Source organism: Rhinolophus sinicus, chromosome 14 (assembly GCF_057876585.1).
Source record: "Rhinolophus sinicus isolate RSI-liver-muscle chromosome 14, RSI-T2T, whole genome shotgun sequence".
Lineage (NCBI taxonomy): Eukaryota > Metazoa > Chordata > Mammalia > Chiroptera > Rhinolophidae > Rhinolophus > Rhinolophus sinicus.
This window is the reverse complement of record NC_142514.1, coordinates 187,300,556-187,319,654: the sequence shown is the minus strand read 5'-3', so window position 1 is coordinate 187,319,654 and position 19,099 is coordinate 187,300,556. Positions and strand designations below refer to the sequence as shown.

The 19,099-nt window shown below is 65.0% G+C and overlaps 1 protein-coding gene across 1 annotated transcript; it reads right to left on the bottom strand.

Annotated features, from left to right (window-relative positions):
• Nucleotides 1-54: 54 nt before the first annotated feature.
• On the bottom strand, nucleotides 55-13,018 carry TRPM5 (transient receptor potential cation channel subfamily M member 5). The gene is made up of 23 exons (XM_088789912.1): nucleotides 12,727-13,018; nucleotides 12,468-12,634; nucleotides 11,497-11,680; nucleotides 10,311-10,375; nucleotides 9,969-10,160; nucleotides 9,540-9,642; nucleotides 8,292-8,410; nucleotides 7,608-7,913; nucleotides 7,405-7,545; nucleotides 7,179-7,275; nucleotides 6,633-6,778; nucleotides 6,109-6,221; nucleotides 5,837-5,929; nucleotides 5,434-5,692; nucleotides 5,208-5,326; nucleotides 4,915-5,047; nucleotides 4,634-4,808; nucleotides 2,508-2,661; nucleotides 1,957-2,138; nucleotides 1,593-1,725; nucleotides 980-1,052; nucleotides 596-662; nucleotides 55-291 (listed from the first exon to the last, which is right to left on the bottom strand). The coding sequence occupies exons 1-23, from the start codon at nucleotides 13,016-13,018 to the stop codon at nucleotides 188-190; spliced, it is 3,417 nt and encodes a 1,138-aa protein (XP_088646038.1). The 3' UTR covers nucleotides 55-187.
• Between the last annotated feature and the right edge of the window lie 6,081 nt (nucleotides 13,019-19,099).

Here is a 19,099-nt window from a genome sequence, read left to right as displayed (position 1 = left end):
GGGGGCTGGTCTGCAGGCGCTGAGGTTGCCGGTCCTGTCCCAGGCTGGCTGCTGCTCAGGCTCCGTCTGCGGGGAGAGTGCGTGCACCGCACCGCTGAGCCCCCAGAATAAGGGAGGCCACCAGATGGGGCCCGAGGGCCAGGCCCAGGGCTCAGACGTGGGCCCGTGTGCTGACAGTTCAGGGGGCTCAGGTATCCGAGGGCAGCGGACCAGCCTCTTGGTGCTCCCTGCTACCCGGGCCGCCACCATCGTCGGGGGACTGCCGGTTCCTGTTGCCAAAGTTGCACGAGTCTGGTGGGGAAGGAAGACCCTCAGCTGCTAGGCGCCCAGTGGGGCAGGCCCAGGGCAGGAAGAGAGAACCGCCCAGAGGTGAGCATGGGACATAATGGCTCTGAGGGGGATGGCAGCGGCCCGGCAGGGTCCTTGAGGCCATGCCCGCACTCCTGGTTTATCAGTAGGCTTGGCAGAGGGCATCTGCCCCACCTTAGAGACAGTGGCCAGCCAAGAGCCATCAGAGGCCTGGGCTGTCCGACCCCCCAGGACAGGGGAAGGCAGATGACAGCAGGGCCCTGTGTCCCTCCCCAGGCACACTCACGGTGGTGGGCGCTGCCCTGAGCGAGCGTGTTGACCATGGACGATAGGAGTGCGGTGCAGTAGTTGACCTGCCAGAGGGACAGGCGTCCAGCGCAGCCCCAGGCCCAGCCCCAAGCTCAGGCACCCTCCCTGCCTGGCTCCCCTGTGCTGCCACGGCCCCCGCCGCCCCAGGACTTCCTTTTGGCTGCTCTGGGAAGGACAGGGCCGGAGGGCGAGGTCCCAGTTGTGTGTGGAGAGTGGACAGTGAAGGGGCTAGTGCAGATCTCTCTAGGGGTGCAGGAGCCCCTCGAGGGAAGGCACTTGGTCTCAAGTGACTGAGGTTGGGCAAGGATGTGAGTCAAACCCTCGGGGCCCACTGTTTGGACATGGGGGCGGGGCCGCCTACCTGCGACTCCAGACCCCGGATGCGTTTCTCGTGCTCTCTCAGCCCCCCGAGCTGCTTGGCTATGAAGTCCACTCTGTGTGGGATAGGTGGGCAGCGGGCTGATGGCCACGGGGCACCCTGCATTGCGGTCTCCCCTCCCCCGTTGTCCCTGCCCTCTGCTGGGCTTGGGGTCGCAGCCCTCTCTCAGTGCCTGAGTCCGGTGCCCTGGCCCTTTCCCCTAGCCGCCTGGGTCTGGGTACACAGCGTTCTGGGTCCTCCCTGAGTGCACAGTGAGGGCTGGGCGCCCTCCAACGGGCAGGACTTCTGCCTGCAGGCCCCGGGGAGCACTAGGGATGCACCATTCAGGGGCCCCCAGCGAGATGGAGGGAGGGCAGGGTTGTACTCGGAGACCCTAGAGCGGGGAGGACACCATGCGTATCGGCCCCTATCCCCAAAGGCATGGCACGCAGAGCCCTGTTTGGGGTCAGGAGGCTGAGTGCTGCGCCCCTCTCAGCCTCAGTGTCCCCAGCTCAGGTCCTGGCTGGCACGAGAGGGCCACACCCAGTGTGGATGCAGCCTGACAATCGTGATGGTGACAGAGACCCTGGGGGTGACCGCAGCGCAGCCCCTGCACCTGTGGCCGGTTTTCCGCATCACCTCCTCCTCGCTCTCCCTCTTCTGCTGCTCCAGTTTGCTCAGGTAGTTCTCCTTCTGAATCGCCTCCCAGGTGACCATCTTTTGGTCCAGCGGTTCTGGCAGGTCTCTCTCTAGGAAGGCAGGGCAGGGCAGCAAGTGTGCGGCCCCACCCGGCCCACCTGGCCCTGTGCTTGGGTCCCGGGACAGGAGGTGGAAAGGCAGAGATGGCCCCGCTGCAGGGACCTCCAGCTCAGCCGGCACCAGCGGCCCTGCGCCTGGGGCCCCTCCTGCCTGCCCACCGGCTGCTGTTGACCCCTCCAAGGCCCAGGGCAGCCAGGCCGCGCCCAGCCCGGTGGCCTCACCCAGGTGTGCCCGCTTCTGCCGGGCCCCCTTTCGGAGGAGCCTCCTGAGCACCAGGCCCAGGTGACTGAAGAGGATGAAGGGTGGGGCCAGGGCCGGGCGCCCGTGGTACTCCACAATGAGATGATAGCGCTGGAACTTCCAGAACATGTCCGCGTTGCCCTGCACCACCTGGAAGGTGTAGCTGTGGGGGTGGGGCGTGTGGGCAGTAGGCCCAGGATGCACACCGCCCCCCAGCCCTCTGAGAAACGGACACCCCCACCCCCATCCCGATTGCTCTCTGGGAGGTGTCTCGAGGGGGCTTATGCATCTGGGGTCTCCCCCTGTCCCCCTGCTCTCCTGGACAAGCCCTCAGCCTTCGCAGACCCCTGCCCTGTCCCTGGGTGCTGGGGCTTGGGGGGGCAGGGACTTGGCGAGGCGCCCACCCCCACGGCTGCATGTGCTCACCACCTCCCCCCTCCAGGCCCTCCCAGCTCCCCCGTGTTGGGGGTGACCCCTACGTCCAGGGCTGGAGCTGGGCTCGGCGGCCACCCAGAGGCTGACGGGCGGGCACCTGAACATGGCAATGAGCAGGTTCATGAGCAGCACGTTGGTGACCAGCAGGAAGGTGACGAGCAGCAGGATGACCAGCCAGTTGGCGTAGAGGTTGGGGCAGGAGCGGGCGTCCTCCCTCTGCCGCGGGTGCGCTGAGCAGTTCACACGGGCCCCTGCAAGGCAAGCGGGCACTGTGGGGGCACGCAGCTGCCTCCTGGGGTTGAGGGCACCCAGGGACGGAGGGCACTGGCCAGGTGACCAACTCCCCCGGTTTTCTGGGGATGAGGTTGCAGCACTGGACGTCCCCGTCATGGAAAACCCCAGCTGCAGGCAACCCAGATGGATGGTCAGCCTAGCGGCACTGGCCCCACCTGCCACCTGCCAGGCTGCAGTGACGGCCAGGGCCACAGCGCACCCTGAGGAGCAGCCCCAGCCCCTGGTCAGCGGCTCCCCAGGCCTGCTTCTGCTGCAGAGCCCCCTGGGCCTCAGCCCACAGGACAGCAGGAGGAGGGAGGGAGGAGCAGAGGCCGCAGGGCAAGTGCTCAGGGCTCCGGGAGGAGCACACGCTGCCCTGAGTGCGGTGCCACTGGGGCCTCTCTCCCTGTGTGTCCCCGTGTCCCCGGGAACCTTGGGGCACACGTGCTGGCCTGGCACGGCCTTTTTGCGCATGTCCCTGTCTCCCGCACTGGGTGCCTGCCTCTCATTGCCCCTGAGTTCCTGAGTGTGTGGAGGGGGGCGGGCAGCAGCGCCCCCCCCTCTGCCGCCCCCGCCCTCCCAGCCTTCCTCTCAGCTCTGGCATTGGACTGATTCCTGACCCTCCTCTCTCCCCGCCCAGGTGCCCGAGAGGTGGGCCTGGACAGCACGTTTGTGAAACTAAAGTCGTCTGATAGAAGTGGCTCTGCGGTAATGAGACCCCCGAGCCCCCTGTGACTTGCGATACCACCAGGCTGGGCTGAAAATTCAACTGTCCTTGGGACCTGGAGCCCAGGGAAGGAGTCTGCCATCACAGGGAGGGCAGGGGGCTGCCTGAGCCTCAGTTTCCCCCTAGGCCGGCATGTCAGTGAATTCCTCTGAGACCCACAGCGTGGTGGGCTCACTGCACGCACGGCCAGGGTTTAACCCCGAGAGGCTGAGCTCAGTGAGCTGGCTCCAGCCCGACCCTGGTCACAGACTCCCCTGTGGGACCCTGCCTGGCTGGCCACAGTGGCACTTCCTGCCTTTCTGAGGCAGGCCTCAGGGCTTGGACCCCCTCGGGGAGTCTGCAATTCCTCTGCCCTCCCTAGGTGACCCCCGACCAGGCTATGGCTGGTATTAGCCAGGTCAGAGATGTGGTTACTGGGGCCAGCGTGAGCCCCCCACTCAGAACTGGAGGCGCACACCTCATTCCCCTCCTGCCCGAGGGGCCCTGCGGGACCGGGGCAGGGTTGGGGTCATGGTACTGTCCCCCAGCAGGGGCCATATGGTGAGGGCAGCAAGGCCTGGTTGAACTAATGGCCTGGAAGGGTAATGCCTGTGGATGAGCAAACATGAAGAAGTCACAGTGGGCCCTGGGGGGGACTAAGAAAACAGCCCGAGGAAATGGGCCTCGAGGAACACCCCAGTTAGGGGCAATCTCCATGACGGCCTAGCCCCCCATCCTGCTGGCCTGATTATGCGTCATCCCCTTGACAAATATTTACTGCGAATTCTTGCTCCATTAGCTGCGAAGGTCGGGGTCAGGCCTCAGTGATAGTGTGCCAGTGACTGCCCTGGGCCCCTGCACCCGACTCTGTACCCAGAGTGTCCTGTAGGGGCTGGTGCCCTGGGCCCCTCTCACTGGCCCCTGGCTGCTGGCCCACCTCCTCCAGGGGGCCCACACCCTCTCTCCCTCCTCCTCACTGAAGCCCAGTGAGGCCCGAGGCTGGGGGGGGGGGCTCCGTGGCCGGGCCCTGTGCAGGTGTACAGGGCTGGTGGCTGGGCTCAGGGATTCCCCCTCTCAGCCAGTTCCCGGCTGAGGTCTTGCGTGACCCCAAAAGTCTCTGGCAAGGGCCACATGTCCAGGGTCCTACAGAAGGAACGTTGGTAAACGACTCGGTGTGACTGCAGCCTGGGGTACCACGGCAGCGGGCGCCAAGGAGCACCCCGCCCCCACGGGCTGGTACTGACCGTCAATCTCGTCCAGCGGGATCTGCCCGAAGATCTGCAGGTAGGGCCGGTACAGCACGTGGCGGAAGACCCACTCCAGGCGGCTGTCGTGGGGGTGCAGCAGCGCCTGGGTGGTCACGCCGTAGGCCACGAGCCACACGCTCAGGAAGAAGAGGAAGAAGAAGACGTCCTTCATCTGGGGGGCGGGGGCGGGGCGTCAGCGGCCGCCCAGCGGCGGGTGGGGGTGGGGGTGGGGGTGGGGGTGGGGGTGGGGGTGGGCCCCGCCCCGTGGGGCGTCTCACCATCCTCTCCACGATGATGATCTTGGGGCCCAGCTGCTTGTGGATGGCAAAGATGTGGATGAGCCGGAGCGTGAACACCATGAAGTCCACGGCGAGCACCGCGCGGCCCGCCTCAAACACCGGCGGCAGCATCCTGCGGGGGACGCTCGGCTGACGGCGGCGGCGGACGGGAGCCAAAGGGGCTCCCCAGGACCGCAGCACAGGTGCCAGGGACACGCGGCACTCCCGAGGCCCTGAGTGGCTCCATCCTGAAGGCGGCCTGCCCCCACCCCCCCTGGGGCTGCCCCACAGACCTGCAGGTGACACCGACGATAAACAGGAAGATGGCCACCATGTCACACTTGTTCCAGTTGTCATCCACGTAGAGCGTGACCTTCTTCACCAGGTGTGTGTCCTCATCTGTGAAGAAGCCCTGGCAGAGGGCCGGGCAGTTCACTGACAGCTGCCTGGGCTCTGGCCAGACCAAGCTGGGCTCAGCGGGGCTCGGGGCTCGGTGGACTGGGCCCACCACTAACTTACCTGCCGGATCTCCTCCAGCACCAGTGTAAAGACCCAAAAGTAGAGGGTGATCTCAGGCCCCGATGGCCCCTGGGGAGGTGGCCTGAAGTCCACCAGCAGGACATAGGTGAACAGGAAGAGGAACGCAAAGTACATGACCACGTTCCCCAGAAAGACGGTCACAGGCGCACCCCAGAACTTCTGCCAGCGTGTGAGCAGGAAGGCCACACGTGGGCCTCGGTTGCCGTGAGTCCTCAGTGCCTCGGCCGGCTCTTCTACCCTGCACCACAAAGGAGGCCACGGCCAGCCGTGAGGCGGTGTCCAGGCGCCCCACAGGAGCCTCGCCTCTGCTCACGGGAGTCCAGCTTCCCAGCTGTTGCCCGCCAGACCCTTCTGCCCTGCCCGTGCTCCTCTGGGCCCTCACCCACTGCCCGGGCTGCAGAGCAGGCTCGTCTCCGTGTCCAGGCTGTCCAGTTCCTGTCGGTCCTCCGGGCCCGTCCTCAGCGGAGCCTCCTCACTGCAAGCACCGGGACCCTCAGGGACCCTGGGTGGGACCCTTGGAGGTGCCCGCTTGGCCCCAAGCATGCAGCCAGCAAGGTACAGCAGGGTGCACTGAGGAGGGTTGCAGGTAGAGGCCATGCATAGCAGGGCCACACAGATGCTGGGCCAGTGGCCCCGGTTGCCACCCTGACGGACCTGAAGGTGATGAGGTTGGTGTAGAGGAGGGCGGGACACAGGAAGGCACCCAGCAGCCGCAGGATGGGAGTGTCCGCGGCCATGTCCCCCCACCAGATCTTGGTCAGGAAGGCCTGAAATGAAGGCACAGGTGCTGGCCTCTCCCACCTCCACACCTCTGCTCCTGCTGGGCCCCGCCCCAGGCATGCCCTTCAGGCCTCAGATGCAGCCTCGCCCCTCCCAGCCCTGCCTCCTGGCCCCCCCCCACCCCCGCCTTGGTGGGCAAGAACCTACACTGCGAGGAGGCCCAGCTTGGGGTCCCGGAGCTGAGGTGGAGAAAGGGCTGGCCATGGGGTCAGCAGGCCCATGGCTAGCAGAGCAAGAGGATGGGTGCCTTCCAGGGTCGGAATCCCCCCTTCCCATGCCCCCCACCCCACATGGCTGGATCATGGGGAGTGAAGGGAGGTGGCTGCTGGCTGGGGGAGGGAGCAGTCAGCCGGGCACCTACTGCCTGCCTGGCACCCCCCACCATGCCAGCTGCTCACCTGCACCCCGTCGTGGGCAAAGAAGGCCTTGGTGTCAGCCTCGGTGGCCAGGTGCAGACAGGTGGTCCTGCTCCAGCAGCGGTTCCTGCGCACCAGCAGGGCGAAGGCGCGGTCCTCACTGTTGCTGTAGCACTCGGAGAAGAGGCCTGCCCAGGGACCGGGTGCTGGCACCCAGTACCTGCCCCACCCTCCCGCTGCCTCCGCCCGATCCAGACCCTGCAGGATGGGCCACTCTGCCCCGCGCCCACCTCCCAGGGGGCCGTCCCTGCCAGGCCTGCATGCCATGTGGATGCTGACTGTCCTCGCCTGGCCTGCCCAGAGCCCTCCCACCCCTGTCGGGACCGTGGGAGACTCAGCCCCCGCCACAGGGCCCAGCATGTGCCGAGGTGTGGGGCTGTGTCGTCATCCCTGTGTTCCCATCTGTCCCTCAGTTAGGGTTAGGACATTAGGGCCCACCTCCCCCAGGGAGGAGCCCACAGGCCCACAAGGGTCCCCAAGGTCACCCCGCACCGCGTGGGTCGGTCTGACACCAGGCCCGGGGCTCACCCAGGGCCAGCTGCTCGTACTTGGCCTCCGTCTCCAGGTGTGACATCTCTCTGAGGATCTTGCAGGCAGCCAGAGCAGCTGCCACCCCCTCCTGGCCCTAGGAGATGGGTCTGAGGAGGCTGGCCCGACGCCCCCACCTCCCTGGAGGCCTGTTCCCAGCACGGCTCCCCAGCAATCCTGGGGAGCCCAGGCCAAGCAGAGCGTGGCTGCCATGGCCACTGCTCACCATGGCCCAGAAGTAGCTGGCCATCTCGTGCCAGTTTTGCAGCACAGCCCACAGGAACAGGTCCCTCCATGGGTTCTCGCTCTTCTGGCTCAGGTCCAGCAGCCACTTCTGGGCAGTGGGCCGCCTGGCTGGTCCCCTCTCCTGGAGGACAGGGACGTCAGCCTCTGGCGCGGCCCCGGCCCATCCCCACTGACCCGGCTTACCGCCTGGTACAGGCCGCGGCAGGCATCGTGCAGGAAGTCCTTGAGCACGCGGGAGACCTCGTGCAAGGAGAAGGCGGGCGGCCCTGCGGGTGGCCCCCGGGCCTGCAGTGCCAGCCGGCCCTCCTCATGCTTCCGCTGCAGCAGCTCAAAGAGTGGGCTCTTGTGGGGCACGGCCTGGTACAGCTGCTGCAGCCGCCCGTATGTCAGGAAGTCGGCCATGTTGGCGCCGTGGTCCACAAAGAGACGCACGAACTCGGGCTTGTTGCTCACGAGTGCATCCATCATCACCTCCTCCAGGTCGCAGGACTGGGCGGCCACGGGGACACGCCCAGGGTGGGCAGAGATGGGGAGAGTGAGTGGGAGCCGGCGGACAGGGTCCCCCTCTGCCCAGGGCCAGGCTCAGGGTCCCCAGCAGACCCCCTTTCCTGGGTCCTCCAGCCTGTCTGCGCGGAGCGGGCACGGGTGGGCAGAGCTTGGGACCACCAATAATGCATGTCACAGTCCCTGGGGCTTTGGCATGAGCCCACAACCTGCCTGTGGGGCGATAAGTGACGTACCCCACCCCCCGTCCCTCTTGGCAACCCTGGGGGAGCAAATGGACCCTGCCAGTGGCCCTCAGGACACTGCCTCCTCTCTCTATGGGCCAGAAATGGGGCTCAGGATGCCCTGGGGTGGGCAGGGCACCTTCCACTCTACATCCCCATTGAAGATTTCACTCTTAGCGATGTCCACTCGGTCCCAGGCCACCGCCAGCTTGAGCTCGTCCAGGTAGTCCTGTGCCTCCTGGCTGTGGCTCTTGCAGGCTGCAGGCAAAGCGGCACAGGGGATGAGGGCAAACCCAGGGGCCCTCAGGCGGCTATTCCAAGCACCCGGCCACTGGAGCTCTGCCCTGGTCTGTGCCCTCTGAATAACAGCGAGAGGTACACAGCGTCGCAAGTCCCCCGGGACCAATGCTTGCAGCCCAGCTGGCCAAAATGCCAGCCCTCAGTGCTCCGGGACCCCAATGGTACAGGTGAGCGCAGTGGCTTCCTGTCCCCCGCACCCCCGTGTCTGCCTGCCAGCGGTCCGCCCCATGGCATGTGCTTCTCTCCAGTAAAAGCCCATGGAGCCAAAAAGTGGAGACGACCGGTTCCATCAACGGGAAACAAAACACGGTCCTTCCACACTGTGGAGCACAGCCTGGCCGTAAGAGGGGCGACGCTCTGACACGCAGCTGCTGTGTGGATGGGCCCCCGAGACTTGGTGCTCAGCGAGAGAAGCCAGACGCCACAGGCCACGAGCTGTATGATCGCATTGATTGGAAATGCCCCAAATAGGCAAATCCATAGAGACAGGCAATAAATAGATGGGTGGCTGCCAGGGCCTGGGGGAGTATGGGCAGTGACCAACAGGCGCCAGATTTCTTTTGGGGATGGAGAATGTTCTGGAATTTCTAGTAACGGTTGCACAACCTTGTGAATGTCCTGAAAACTACTGAACTGAACACTTCAAATAGCTCTTAAAATTATGGTGGAATAGCTAACGTGAAACTTGCCAAATGCAGGGGGCCTCACAGATTTATGTGTCCTCCCAGCCCAGACACCATGGTCATCTCTGCATCGCTCCAGGTGTGTCGTATGTGCTGCCGGAGCGCGCACGGAGTCATACACACACTTGTGCCCAGATGCATGCACACACACGCGCACACACACACACACACACACACACACACACACACACACGGCCCAGTGGGGCTGTCCCGGGTGTCCCAGCTGCTGCCATCTATCTGGGTGGTGACCCTGCCTGGGTGCAGGCCCCTGGGGCCGAGGCCAGGAGTGGGCAGGGTGTGTGTGGCCGCCCCTGGCCGGCAGCAGGGCCCCGGGCTGTGGGTGGGCAGCCGTCAGCCCCCAGCTGTGCACGGCCTCCCTGTCAGGTGTGCGGCCCGGCCCTCACCTTTGACCAGCGCCTTGAGGATGACGGTGTCCAGCCCCTCGGATCCCTCCTGCTCGAAGTCGTGCACCGTGAGCAGGTGTGAGTGGGAGGCGATGTTCTGCAGCTGGGGCGCCAGGACACAGGAGGTGGCCCCACGGGCAGGCCGCACGCCCGAGTGGGCTGAGCTCCAGCCTGCCGCCCTGCACGCCCACCACCCTCTGGGCCTGGCGCAGCACCACCACCGACAGGGGCCTTGCTCCCAGGACCCCCACCCATGAGGGCCTGGAGCAGGAGTGAGCATGGGGGCTTTATAGCAAGAGGGGCTGGGCTGTCCGGGTGGGAAGGGGACACCGACTTCCCCCAGGGCCAGCCCTGCCCAGGAATGGGGTACAGAGCAGGGAGGAGGGGTCGCCTTCCTGACTGGTCTCTGCTCTCTGGGGGGGTGCCTACCAGCTCTGTCCAGTGCACAATGTCTTCCCAGGAGAAATGCTCGCTGGGGAACTTCTCCTTAAACTGCTTCTCGGCCACCTGGGGCCCCAAGAGGTGGGGCTGGCTCATCAGGGCAGCCAGCACATCGGCGATGCCCCCCGAGCCTGCCAGGATCAGCCACGGGGCCTCGTGCTCCACAGCCCTGGAGATCCTCTAGGCAGCAGGGGGGGAAGCAGACCCCAGATCAGCTGGGCCCCGGAGCCCCAGCCCTCCCTCTGCTCCCTGTCCCAGGTGGGGAGGGCCCCACAGGGGGCCCCAGCTGGCCAGGGAGCTCCTGCCAAGCCCTCACCTCCCTCCACCTACCTCCAGGGTGCCGGGGTCGCCGTTGACCAGCAGACAGAGGACGGGGATCTCAATGCTGCTGGTCCCTGGGGACAGAACACCGGTGAGGTCCTCCCAGGTGCCTGGGGTGAGTGGGGGGCCTGGGAACCCCCCGTGGGGTGACCACCCAGGCCTCAGACCATCAATCCACTACATTTCTGGGCAAATGCTGGCCTAGAGGCTCTTTCTAGTGAAGTGTGGGCTCCAGGCTGCAAACCAGGAGCCGTGTGTCACGGGCCCCACCACCAGGGACGAAGCCAATCCTCCCTCACTGTCCAACGTGGCCGTTTTGTGGCTACTTAAAGGAACGTAAATGCAGTTAAATGTTCAGATTCAATTCCTGGCCTCACCGGCCACATCCCAAGTGTCCAGCAGCTGTCCCCGTCACGGCAGAAGCTGTGTTGACAGTGCTGATGGAAGAGGTAGTTTCTTCCCTAATCGTGAACCTGACACAAGACTCCCTAGTACCAGACCCTGCCCCCGAGACGCCTGGACCTGCCGGGTCTGCTGGGAGAGAGGCGCTTCGGCTCCCAGGCAGGGTCCCCTCTAGCTCCCAAAGGTGACCCCTGACAGTGACCATGCACCCGGGTGTGTGGACTGGCAGGGCGTGGGCCCCAGAGCACAGACATTGCACTTACATGGCTTGGGTTGTGTTTTCATTTTCAAAGAGTGCTCAGTTGATAAATATTTCATATTGGTTGTAAATATCATAAGCAATTCTGTATCTTGTTTGTAAATATTAGTTACACATTAGTATTTCTGAGTAAATCCTGGTTTTGAACCCCTCACAGCGGTGCCCATTCTTCAGGCAACACTGCCCCCTGGTGGCAGCATACTCATGGCCGGTGGAGGGAACTAGGCCTCTGGAAACGTGCCAATCTCATTTTCTTCCCAAAGCCTTGAGCCCAGAGCCAGAGCTTCAGGCCAGGGAAGCCCCAGTGGACATGGACCCGCAACTACTCCTGGCAGAGCTACCCCCCCCAGTTGTGCCCCCACCATCTGGGCCAGCAGCTCCCCCATCAGACACGCAGTGGCCTGAGTCTGAAGGCTCAGGCATAGTGGTGCCTTCTGCCTGGAATGCCCTTTCCTGCCCACATGGTCCCTCCAGCCCTGCCCACGCCGTCCCCCTCCCCCCGTGTTTCCCAGCGGCCTCCCTGGTGGGCCTCACCCCCATAGCTGGTCCTCTGCTCTGAGATGTGCTTCTCCAGCCTCAGCCACAGCTCTGTCGGCCCATCCCCTTTCCTGGGGGGCTCTGGCTCCACCAGGATGAAGTGGGAGTGGTTGTTGTCCAGGGAGCAGAGAGGGCCTTGGCCACCGCCATTGTCCGTGGGGTAGTGGACAGAGCTGTGCTCCTGGCCCCCAGAACACACTGTGAGGCCGGGGCAGGGCTTTGCCCAGTCCTGTTCCCACCGCCCACCCACCGACGGAAGGAGGGCTGGGCTGCTGGCCAGGGGCCCCAGGGGCAGGCACAGGCGGGAGGGGTCCCCCAGAAAGAAGGTGGGGCTGTGGGACGCTCCACTCAGCAGGGGCTGCAGGGCAACCTCTGGCCCTGCCTTCGACCCCGGAGTGGGAGCAGAGGCCACGCGCCCAGGGTCGCCCTGGCTTGTGGGTCAGTGGCCAAGACAGGTCCTGGGCTGAGTCCTTGGAGCCCAGGTTCCCTCCCCAGGTCTGTGCAAGCTGGGAGCCGGGCAACCCCTCCTCATGCTGTGCCCTGGGCAATGCTGCCACCTGCTGGCTGAGTGCGGGCACACAACTCCCTGGCTGCCCTCCTCTCCTCTCCCTCCTCTTCCTCCCTCTCCGTCTCCCTTCATCTGCGCCCTCCTCTCTCCTCTGTCTCCACGACCTCTGTTTTTCCCCTCACTGTCCTCTGCCCCTCACTGTCTCAATCCTTCTGACCATCTGCCTCCCCGTCTCCAGCCCGTGAGCCTCGAGGGCAGAGTGTGGTTTGCCCATGGCAGGCTTGGCACGTACAGGGATTCGGGAGCTGTTCGCCCAGTGATGAATGGTCAGCGGATGGCGGGGTGTGGTCAACCTGCGAGACGGTGCTGGTGGCTGCACAGTGGCCTCCCTCCCACCCTGGGGGGGTGATACTTGGGGGCTGTGGCCCCATGGCCACAGTGCTCTGAGCCGGACACTGACCTGGGCGTCGTCCAGAAGCTGACGGTGCAGCACACGGCCCAGCGAGGCGATGCCGATGGCCACCACACGGGCCTTGGTGGACGTGCTGGCCAGCGAGTGGTCACGTACTGCCTGCCCCACGTACCGGGCAAGGCCCGTGCGGAGCGCGCTGGTGAGGATCCAGGCGCCTGGGGGCACCGGGGCTCACTGAGCTCGGGGCCCCAGGTTCCCCCACTCCTCTGCCAGCCTGCCCAGCCACTGTGTCCTGGGGGCCCCCCACCCGGTGCCAGGAGAGCGGGCCAGGCTTTGTCCTGCCGCCCATGCTGGGCCAAGACCCGGGAGGTTTGCCCAAATTGCAAAGCCCTCAGCCCGCCTGGCTCGCAGGTCTTTCCTCCGCGCTGACGGAGCTCAGAAGCCCCATCCTCGTGCTGGCTTTTCTGCAGGCCCAGCGGCCCGAAGAGAAACCCAGTGATGTGACTGACCCCAATGCTGGCCGGCCAGAGTGCTCCCCCGAGGGAGGCAGAGGGGGCGATGGGGCCACCATGGGCAGCGGTCAGAGAAACAGTCGCCATCCCCAGAGGCATCCCGAGCGGAGGGGCCAGGCCTCTGCCCTCAGGCTGGCCGGGACCCTCCCTCCGCCTCTCTGCTGCACCCCCAGGAGCTGCTCCCACTGCTGGCCGTGCGGATGGAGGGTGGCCCTGGGACCGCCGTCCAGGGACGCCCTGGAGTCAGCGGCTGGGGCGCCCCATACTCGGAAGGCTGTGGGGTCCCTAGGGCCCTGGACCACGAGGGGGCCTCACCTGTGCTCTCAACTGCCTTCACCAGCCCCTTGCGCAGGACGTCCCGCAGCCAGGACTTCATGGTGAAAGGCTGCTCCACGCCCACCAGGGACACCACCAGGTTGGGGGTCGGCAGGTGCCATTCGTCCAGCAGGAGGTCGAAGAGCACGGAGGGGGCCACGCTGCTGGGCACCTTCACAAACTGCAGGGCATGCGGCCGCAGCCTCAGGCCTCGAGGCAGGGCCACCGGGCACAGCCATGGGCGCTGGGCATAGGCACCGGGCAGCCAGCTGGAGCACAGAGGCCCGAGACCCTTTTGGGGCTGGGCTCGGGCAGGTCGTCCCTTGACCGGCCCTGTGACCTGGGCAGTGCCAACTGCACACGGGGCCTTGCTTCCCCCTTGTGAGGCTGAGGGCTGGATCAAGGAGGGGCCTGGACTCGGGGGCAGGAGGGCACTGCCCTCCTGGGGGCGCTGAACTGGCCCATGAGACAGCGGCCCTGGGGGGGGGCAGGCAGGAGAGGAAATGGGGGCCCTGGGATTCCAGTGGGCACATGGCGGTCAGTCACCAGGGCATGGGGGCCAAGTGAAGTGTTGGCAGGGGTTGGAGGGGGTGGGCCAGGCAGCCCCTTACCCTGCCTCGCTTCTTCCCAGACCCTCCGAATTCGATCTCACCCCGGCACAGGCCCGGCCCCCGCCCTGCTCCAGCATCCCTGGGGCTGTCAGGACAGGCGCCCCCGGCCTCCTGCGGGGGGACCTCTCTGCAGGGACAGAGGACGAGAGAGGCGAACCCTGCCTCCCTCCCTGCTGGCGGCTGGGGGCTGCCCTCATCAGACAGCCCCTCTCCCGCAGAGACATGCTGGCAGATTTGGGGCCCCCAAGGGGGCGTCTCAGCTCCTGTGCCCTTTCCACCCACCCCCCTGTCTGAAGTGCCACCACTGTGGCCTCACCTCCTGTCACAGCTCCCTTAACCTCCTGCTTCAGTTGCCGGAAACTCCCACATAGCCCGACCCCCTTCCCCGGCCCTCCACCTGCCTCCTGGTCCCACTACTCACCGCTCCCCAGGCATGTTGGACCAGCCACTCCTGTCACTTCCGTGGAGGCTTTGGCAGGAGGTGTCCTGGAAACTCCAAAAGCTTAGCAGAGGTCTCCTAGACTTCTGGGCATGCAGCCCCACCCCCACCCCCATTGGCCCAGGGCAGGGATGAGGATGCTGGGTGTGCCTGGGCCCAGAGGGGTGGGCGGGTGAGAAGGGGAGGCTCAGGTGCAGGGGCCACAGGGGGCTGAGGGAGGCCTGGGGAGGAGACGTGGAGGAGGGACGGCGGGCGCAGGTGGGCCCTGGAAGCCCAGGGAGGGAAGGCTCTTCCCCTCCCCCAGGGCTCTTCCCGCCGAGTTCCTCCAGGCCCCACACAGTGCTATGCCCACGTTATCTCCTGCAGCCAGTGGGGCTGGACACATCAGCCCCTTTCCACATGGCAGAGACCCGACGGCCAGGGGCCCAGGGCTGGCCCTTGTGACAAGGAGCTGGGTCCCAGCAGACTGCAAGCACCCCTAGTGCCTCTCTGACCTGCCACCCAACATCTGCCATGCTCCTGGCTCCAGCCACGGCCACGTCCTGCCTCTAAGTTTTCCTCTACAAACAGGGTGGAGAGTGTGCCTACTGCTGCACATGCCGTCCCCAAACCCAGTGCCCACGGAGGAGCGAAGGTCTCCCCAGAGGCTGTGGGGACCTGGGTTCTGGGGACCTGAGAGGCCCGGCCTCCGCAAGGCCACCCTGTGAAGCTTGGTCCCCTGGCTGTTCCAGAGCCACCCAGGCCAACCAGGGGTGTCCGGCAGCTCCCTTTCCCACTGAGCTATTCTCCAGCTGCTCTGGGGTCAGCCCTGCTGGCCCCGCCTCAGTAGGTGTCCTGGGCAGTGCCTGGGCAGGACAGGCCCCTGTGACAGGAGAGAGGGTTCTTTTGTAAAACCCTGTCCACCGGTGGTCCTATCCTCAGGGCCGGTCCTCTGTTTCTCAGAGCAGGGCCACCTGTGCACACGGGAGGTGAGCAGGGCACCTGCCGGCCCCACAGGAGCCTGTACTGTCATGGTCCCCGCTGTGTCCTCCAAGAGTACCGTGTAAGCCCTAAGTGCTGGTACCTGTGAACGGGCCTCTTGTGGAAAGAGGCTCTTTGTAAGGTGTGGACGTGCTCAGATGACGTCATGAAGACGAGCCCTCATCCAGGGACCTGTGCCCTCGTCAGAAGAGCGACCGTGGAGGGAGAGGGGAAGGAGGCGGCCACCCGCCCGGGGACACGTGGGCCCCAGAAGCTGGAAGGGCAGGAAGGAGCCTCCCTGGAGTGGTCCTGAGACACCTCGATTTGGGACTTCTGGCTCCAGAACCGTGAGAGAATCACTTTCTGTTGCTTTAAGATGTTCAGTTTGTGGTCACTTGTTACGGCCGCCCCGGGACACACACAGCCAACGCCTCTGAGGGCTGCAGGGCACACTGGTCAGTGCGTACGAGTGCCCAACCCAGGCCAGGGCCTGCTTCCCACTGGCTGTACGGCCATACGCAGGCCCCCACCCCGACCCCATGCCTTGGCAGCAGGGCGTCAGAGGCTGTTGGAGCTGGGGGCCTGGGACCAGCCCAGGGGTGTGGGGGATGCAAATCCACCAGAATTTAGTGCTGCTGGCCTGGGGGCGGGGTGGGGACCTGGGGGGGCGGGACTTGAATGCAGCAGCCTTTCCAAGCTGGTGATCATTCGCTTATAATACACTGGCTGGTGTCTGGCGACAGGCCTGGGTGTGTGGGGGGGGAGGGGACAGGAGTGTCCTGGGACAGCTGTAACAAAGTCCCACAGCTTGGGCTTCCAGGTGTCACAGGGCACGCTCCCTCTGGAGGCTCTGGGGGAGGGTCCTTCCTGCCTCTTCCGGCTTGGGGGCTCCCGACTTAATTCCTGGGCTCGTGGCCGCATCCCTCCAGCCTCGGCGTCTGTCTCCATGTGGCCTGTCCCGTGTGTCTTTCTGTCTGAATGTCCCTCTTACAGGGCACCAGTCATTGCATTGGGGCTCACTGTACTCCAGTGTGACCTCATCATAACCGATCCCATCTGCAGAGACCCTCTTTCCAAATAAGGCCGCATTCTGAGGTTCCATGTGGACATGAATTTTGGGGGACTCTCTTCAACCCCCAAGTACAGGCCATGAGGTGGGAGTGTCCCCAGAGACGGCCCTCACTCCTGCCAGGGGCCTGTCATGCCTGGCCACCAGCAGGGTCACTTCTGTCCACAAGCAGGGGAGGGGGGGCGACTCTGCGTGCTTCCATCCAGGGTGTGGGGGCTGGGGGTTCGGGGGCCTGAATGTCAGTGTGCTCGTACCCGTGAGCCTCAGGCAGGTTGGTTCAGGGAGGGGGCTTGGCGGGGATGGTCCCCACCTCAGGAGGGGGTCCTGGGGGTGCTCCCAGGCCTCCTTCCTCCCTGACCACACAGCTGGTCCTGAGCAGGAGTGTGGAGGGCCAGCCTAACCTTCCCTGGGGCCACAACCACCACCCCTCAGCCAACACCCCAACGGGCCTGGGCCTGGCCCCCAGCTTCCCAGCCTGGGCCAAGGAGGCACAGGGACACTGTGCTGGGTCCTGGGGGTGGCACTGTGCCAGATGCCAGGCAAATGGGGCCAAGTGGGAAGGGTATGCAAAATGCGCAGGATTTGCATGAGCAGGTGTCCTCGTTTTTTTAATGTCCCCCTTGTTCCTGGATGGGGTGGGGACAGTGGGGCAGCTGGGGGGTGTCCTACGTGACCCCTGGCTGGAATCCTACCCCATGATCCTGAGGGGAAGACAAGCAAATCTTCAGCCCAGCAGCAAAGACACTGGGCGCTCCTGCTCTGGGTGCGGGAGGCAGGTGGCCACCCGCTGGTCGGAGGCCATCAGGGAAAGGGCCTTGGTGTGGGCAGAGCTGGGCAGCCAGGCCCTGGGGTTGCAGCCAAGCCCTTCCCGAGCTGTGTGACCAGCCTGCCCCTGAGACTCTGTGGGCCCCTCTCCCCAACCGTGAGATGGGGGAAGATGATGGTAATGACAAAGCATTGACATTCCCACAATCAGCAGGCCAGCCGTCGGCACTGCGGCCCCTCCAGCTCCCTCCAAAGAGGACTTGGGGGTCTCCCTGGACCAATGTGCAAGGTGTGGATCAGGGAGGGGGCGGTGCGGGGACTCCACCTCCCACCCCTCACTTGCCACCCCTGAGCCTCTCCTGGCTGCTGGGCAGACACTGACCCGACATCCTGGACCCAGGGCGGTGAGGCCGCCCTCCTGCCCACACCCACCCCACACGCTGGCTTTGGGCCAGGGGCGGTGGGGCAGCCTCTTCCCAAACGTCCAGCCCCTCCATAGGCCCCAGAAAGTAGAATTCTCCTACAAGGAACCTGAGGCAAGACGTAGGGACGCCCGAGCCCTCTCCCTTCCCGTCCCACCTTCCCGTTCTGCCCCCCTCCTGCTCCCACCAGGCACGGGGCACCTACCTGCCTGCTTTCTCCCCGGCATCTGGACATGCTGCTGCTGGCCAAGGAGTCGGGTGGAGGCTGCCCACGGCGCAGGCACCTGCCAGCCAGCCCCAGCTCCTCCTCCTCCCCGCCCACCATGCCTGGCACCTGGGCAGCCAACACTGACTAGTATGTGATGGGGGCGGGGGCACCGTCCGGGCACAGCCAGGCCTACAGCCCTGCTCTGGCCACAGTCAGAAGGGTGACCCCATGTGAGGGTGGCTGCTGGGCCACCTTGCTTACTGTCATTCTCTCCATGGGTTATTCTTGGGGGTAGCCTGTGTCCCAGAGTCGAGTCCAGACAATTTCACTCGCTGACATGTCTCACTTTCCCACTGATCCTCAGTTTCTCTCTCTACCAAGTGGAATTGGCTGACCCCAGGGCGTGTGGCCCAGCGTCCCATGGAGGGCCCGGGGCAGAGATGGCCCCTTTCCATGCCTGGGGTCCTGCAAAGCCACGAGGCATCAGCTGCAGGGCGTGTCGTCCCCTTAGAAAGGTGGCATGGCTGGGCTAGCTGTTGGGCACTGTGGGCACTGCATGAACGCTGTCCCTTCGTCCAGGGGCAGGGCAGGGTGCCACGGGGCATGTGCCCTCTGGAGTCCCACAGTCCTGGGCTTACGTCCTGCATATCTTCAGGCTTCTGACCACTCCAGTTTCTCTGAAAAATAGAGATCCAGCGTCTGGGAGCTTGTGGGTAGCACACGAGGAGAACAGAGCCTGGTTGATACTTCCGTGTGCCCCTTCCTCAAAGAGACCTTCAGGACCCCTCCCAATGACCCCTCCCAGGGACCCTTAGTCTCCTGAGCGTGGGGAGGGCTGGGGGACGGAGTCCAGGCCCCTAATACTGGGACCTCCCCACTAATGGTGTCCCGCCAGTCTGGCACGTCAGCCACCAGAGGGCGCCCCAGGACCACGAGCAGAGGCTGGATGGCAATGGAGGTCCAGGCAGAGAAGGCCCCGCTGGCTTTGCCTCTGGATACAAGGGCTCAAGTCACTTCCGCAATAACCACCTGAGGGCTAGGCACGTCACCTAGAGCCCGCCCAGGGAGGAGAGGGGCTGTCTGAGGTCCCTCAGGTCCCCCAGGCTCCAGCAAAATGGGATTCCAGGTAAGAACCCCACAAGCCCTCAGGCCAAGTTTTGAAGGGGAAAGGCCGTTATTGGGGGATCTGGCAAGGTCTTGGGGGGGCACTGGATCACACACCCAGGTGCCTCACCATGCTGCCCTGTGGGTCCTGGCAGTGTTGGGGGTATGTGGAGAGTGAGGGGGTCTCCTAGACCCTCAGAGCCTGTGGGGGTGGGGGAAACACAGCCCTCGCCCCCCTCCCTCCCTCTATTCCACTCCTGCCCCTGTACCTCTGA